Source organism: Armigeres subalbatus, unplaced genomic scaffold (genome assembly GCF_024139115.2).
Source record: "Armigeres subalbatus isolate Guangzhou_Male unplaced genomic scaffold, GZ_Asu_2 Contig247, whole genome shotgun sequence".
NCBI lineage: Eukaryota > Metazoa > Arthropoda > Insecta > Diptera > Culicidae > Armigeres > Armigeres subalbatus.
In genome coordinates, this window is record NW_026942984.1 from 720,136 (window position 1) to 725,720 (window position 5,585).

Here is a 5,585-nt window from a genome sequence, read left to right on the forward strand (position 1 = left end):
CACTGCAATACAGATGCTCTTACTGCATTCGTTGGTTTTGTTCAAGACGCCACCGCCGCTGTAGTTTCGACATAATCTGTTGAGATGCTGTGTTCACCGCATTTCATATAACTTCATCCCGGCACATCCTCTTGGCCGTATTCGATACCGATCGAATTGCTTCGATGGTAGAACGGTCCTTACGGAAACCATACTGGTTGTTGGATAGGCCACCAGCATACTCTGTATAAGTTGACAATCTATTCAGGATGACCCTCTCTAGCAGCTTTCCAGCTGTGTCGAGTAGGCAAATTGGTTCATATGCCGAAGAGTCTCCCGGCTGCTTGCCGGACTTCGGTAGTAGCACCAATTTCTGCCGTTTCCATCGATCTGGGAAGTTTCCTTCGTCCATGCATCTCTGGATCAGAAAGAATAGCGTGTCTAAGGACCAGGATTGGACTATTATCCGGGCCTGGTGCCTTATTGAGCTTAAGTTTCCTTGTAGCTACGATAAGCTCTTCGTTAGTCACTAGCGGTATCACGTCGACTGACTCGGGCCAGTTCGATGATTCATGCCTCGGGAACAACCCTTCGACTATTTTAGCCAACATCTACGGAGATTTCTCAGGTGGCGTACTGTTAGTCCTAGCCATCAGCATCCTGTATGCATGTCCCCATGGATTGTCGTTTGCCATCCTGCACAGCCGCTCAAAGCAGGCTCTCTTACTACATTTGATGTCGTAAATCAGAGCTCTGCTCGCTGTCTGGAACAGGCGTCTCTCGACCTTTTCAGCGTCTGTTCTGGCACGTCGCAACCTTCACTTAGCTCGAAAACAGGTTCTACGAAGATCTGCAATTGTGTCTGTCGACCAGTACGCAGGTTGCCGATTTCCGGGGTGTTTCATCCTCCTAGGCATCGTCACATCGCATGCACGGGTTAGTACATCGATTAATTCACCGCCGTGATTCGTGATTCCTTCAAAAGTTCTGGGTTGAACTGCGAGGTGCGCCATCCTAGATCGGTCTTGCCGATCCGCCTTGTGATTGCGACGGGGGTATACCGGATCATAAAACGAATTTCCTGATGATCGCTGGAGGTATGCCCCTCATGAACCTTCCATAATGGCTCCACCGTCCATCCGGCGCTGCAGAAGGTCATATCGATACATGAATCACCGCTTGGTCCACTGAACGTTGGCACTTGGCCTTCGTTTAGCAGGACTACGTGATAGAAATGTAACGTCTAAACAGGTACAGTGATTAGCAACGAATGAGTTATAAGACCGGTTGTCCTCTACGGACATGAAACATGGACAATGCTCGAGGAGGACTTGCAAGCACTCAGAGTATTCGAGAGACGGGTGCTTAGGACCATCTTTGGCGGTGTGCAAGAAGACGGTGTGTGGCGGCGAAGAATGAACCATGAGCTCGCCCAACTCTACGGCGAACCCAGTATCCAGAAGGTAGCTAAAGCCAGAAGGGTACGATGGGCAGGACATGTTGCAAGAATGCCGGACAGCAACCCTGCAAAGATGGTGCTCGCTTTCGATCCGGCAGGTACGAGACGGCGTGGAGCGCAGCGAGCGAGATGGGCAGACCAGGTGCAAAACGACTTGGCGAGCGTGGGGCGTATCCGAGGATGGAGAGATGCGGCCTCGAACCGTGCATTGTGGCGTCAAATTGTTGATTCAGTGTTATCTGTTTAGATGTTAACTAAATAAATTAAATGAATGAGTTTATTAATGTACAAAAATACAAAGCTCACTATGATAACATCTCCTTGAGTTGGTATTTGTATAACACCTAAAATCTTACGGTCTTCATTCAGTTTCGGTCCAGGTAACGCTTTCGTCAGGATATCTGCTGCTTGCAGATTGGAAGCCACATGTTCCAATTTTATCGCCTTCATTTCAATTTGTTCACGAACGAAATGTTGTCTGACATCGATGTGCTTTGTTATCGCCGAATAACCTAACTCTTTCTCAGCCAAACAGATCGAGGCTTTGTTATCACACTTTATGTCCAAGGCATCGTCGATGTTGTATAGCTCATGGAGAAATCCTCTCCACCAGACGGCTTCTTGAGTAATTGTTGAAAGAGACATGTACTCTGCTTCAGTGGTCGATAGAGCCACCCGACTTGTCTCTTGGAACTTCATGAAACAGCTCCGCCACTCTGGAGAAACACATACCCACTTACCGACCGTCTCGTTTCTGGATCGTTTGCCCACTCTGCATCGCTGTATCCGGAAAACGTCGAATCTGCTTCACGTATGTACGTTAGCTTACACTGTTTGGTACTTAGGAGATATCGTAAAATTCTTTTGGATGCTGTCCAATGCGGAAGCTCTGGATCACTGCAAAACGAACTGACCATACTTACAGCGTGACTGATATTCGGGCTCGTGCACTGTGCGATAAATTGAAGACGTCACATCAGCTCACGAAATGGTATCTGCTTCAGCTTCTCTCTCTCCCCCTCATTTCGAGGGCTCATCGTATTCAGTAATCGCTGGTTCACTTCGCATCCAGCCGATACCGGGTTGTAATCACTCATATTATCCTTCTCGAGTAGCTCATCGTACCGTTCTTGATCGATCGTAATTGTGCCATTTGCCCTGGTGACTCGCAACCCCAGAATCTGATTTGCTGGCCCTAAATCCTTCATCTGGAATTCGGCACACAACTGACGCTTCACATCGTCGACCAACACTTGTTCGTTGGAGAACAAAAGAAAGTCGTCGACGTACACTGCTATGATGATGATTTTATTGTTGGTCACCTTGTGGTATACACACGTATCGAGCTTTGAACGCTTCATTCCCATTTGCTTCAGTTTCTTATCCAGCTTGATATTCCAAACTCTGCTTGCCTGCTTAAGCCCGTACAAAGCTTTCTTCAATCGGCAAACTTTCTTTGACGCCGTCTTGCACTGGAATCCCTCATGAATATCTCCTCGTCGTCCAGATCGCCTTGGAGAAATGCTGTCACAGCGTCCATTTGGTAAACGATGAGGTTCAATTGCGCGGCCAGCGCAAGCAGATGACGAATCGTGACGAAGCGAACAACAGGCGAGTAAGATTCGCCGAAGTCCACGTTTTTCACCTGTGTGTAACCCTTTATCACCAGTTTTGCCTTGTACCGGTCGATAGTGCCGTCCGGGTTGGTTTTGATCTTGAATACCCATTTATTTTTCAAAGCCTTCCGTCCCTTTGGAAGATCCACAAGACACCATGTCTCGTTAGCACACAATGCGTGGTATTCGGATTCCATTGCTTCAATCCATCGATCACGATCCTCTCGTTCTAACGCTTCTTTCACTGTTTCAGGGTCCTTGGTTATCTGTGGAATAAATTCCGGCGAGAGATAGTTTCTGATATCGATGGAACGATTCAACTTGCCTTGGATTGGGCGCTCCCAATCACTGTGCACAGTATCATGTTGCATTTCAACAGCTACTTCTTTTGAATGTGACGGGAGCGCGGAACAACAAACAACAAATTACGTCCCCTATGGCTGCGTTAACACTGTGAAATTGCGAAAACTTGAGGCAAGATACTGTATGTAACTTTAAAATCATCATACTTGCCTGGAAATCTGCGCTCCCTCCCGCTGCGCCTCATCGTAGGTTGTTGAGTAAAATGCGAGGGGACCGCAAGCGGCTGTTGCGAGTCTAGTGACTCTTCTAGTACACTACCCGCCGGCGAACAGTAATTCTCCCTTTCAGTGCGGCTTGCACCTTTATCGTAGTCGACTCCTCCATGGTGATCACCATCCATGATTTCTGGCTGATCAGTTTCCCAGAAAATCATTGGTTTATCGGTTTCTTCCGCAATCGATACCTTCGATCGCGAGCGCTCATCAAGAATCACCACATCACGGCTCTCAAAAACTTGCTTGCTTTCAGGGTTGTACATTCGATAGGCCTTAGAACACTCCGAATAGCCAATCAGAATGCATGGTATTGACTTGGGGTCCCACTTCGCACGCTTGACCTTCGGAACATATGACATTGCTCTTGCTCCAAAGACACGTAGATTTGATAAGTCCGGTTTTCTTCCCGTAAATTTCTCAAAGGGATGCCCTTCGTCGGCGAATGATTGATGAGGTAGACAGCTGTCGATGCTGCTTCTGCCCAAAACCCGTTTGTCCATCTTGCCGTCGAACAGAAGACATCTGGTTCGTTCCTGAATCGTCCGGTTCATGCGTTCAGCAAGCTCCTTTTGCTCCGAATTGTGAAGCACTGTTGTTTCGTAATGAATGCCATTCGTTTTGAGAAATTCGACAACATGTTTACCAACATACTATCCGCCGTTGTCAGTCCGCAGGCACTTCAATTTTCTTCCGGTCTGGGTTTCGTAATAGGTCTTGAACTCCTTGAACGCTTCAAACACGTCCTTCTTGAATTTCAGAAAATAGGCGAAGGACATTCGGCTTGCATCATCGATAAAGGTGACGAAATACTTGTTCCCACCAAGCGAAGGCTTCTCCACACGTCCGAGTGGATCACCTCGAGGACCTCTCTCGCTTTTGAGCCGCTGGACTTGAATGGTGACCGTTGATGCTTCCCTTCGACACATGGAACACAGAAGTTTCCGTTCGGAGTTTCCATTCCTGTCACCATGGCAGGTAATCGCTTCACGCTGTCTACGTTTAAGTGGCCCAACCGTCGATGCCAAAGCTCCAGATTGGTGGCAGGACGTGCCACACATGCACTTGATTGACCAACCTGATTCAGTTGGTATAAGCCATCCTTCTCACGCCCCGTAGCGATAACTTCTCCCGTAGACTCGTGTTTGACTTCACACGCATCTTTGGTGAAATTGATGCAATAGCCTTTCTGACAGATGCGACTTACAGATAGAAGGTTCACTGCAAGGTCTGGAACACATAAAACGTTAGTGACATCTAGACTACAGCACTCACCATCCACTTCAGCGTTTAGTTCGACATTGCCTGCACGGCCACGACCGCTATCTCGGATGTGTCTGCCACGTAGACAGACTGCGACACCTGCGTCACGCCTACAAGAGTAGCCTCGTCCCTACACATCTGGTTTTCAGCTCCAGAATCTAGTATCCATTCTCCTACTGGTTCATTCTGCTTCTTACATGCCAACAATTTCTTCTTCTTCAAATCTCAGAAATTCTTTTCGTTCTTGAAACTCGATTTCTGTGGGCATTCCGACGCTTCTCGCACTTGAAACATTTCATGTTTGATTCGTCCTTTTTCTTGACCGCTTGTGTCGGACACGATGTTGCAAGTGTTTCATTCGATCGGCCAGCCCTAGAACCAGAATCGGCCGTCACGTCCTGGAGAATCTTCGATTTTACCCAATCTGCCGTCCACTTTACTCCTGATGCGTCCATGCCCATGATCATTGGCTCATATATTTTCGGTAGTCCCATCATGAGAATCAACGACATCCACTCGTTGTCGAGCGGGAAACCAATTTCTTGAAGTTTCTGGATCGTTATCAAAATTTCGTCCACATACTCTTCAACGGATGAACAGTCTTCTAGCTCCAATCTCATCAGCTACCGCAGCAGGCTGTTATTCCTGTACTTGCCGCTGTCCTGGAACGCCGTCCGGAGACTGACCAAGCTG

General features: G+C 47.8%; 1 protein-coding gene across 1 annotated transcript in view; it reads right to left on the reverse strand.

The window, feature by feature from the left end:
• LOC134203830 (ataxin-8-like) overlaps nt 1–2,216 on the reverse strand; it is a gene marked incomplete at its 3' end in the record, with an annotated part of 69,933 nt that extends 67,717 nt beyond the window's left edge. Inside the window, exon 1 of the mRNA XM_062678678.1 lies at nt 2,179–2,216. Coding sequence (XP_062534662.1) covers nt 2,179–2,216 — 38 coding nt within the window. The remainder of the gene's footprint in view (nt 1–2,178) is intronic.
• Between the last annotated feature and the right edge of the window lie 3,369 nt (nt 2,217–5,585).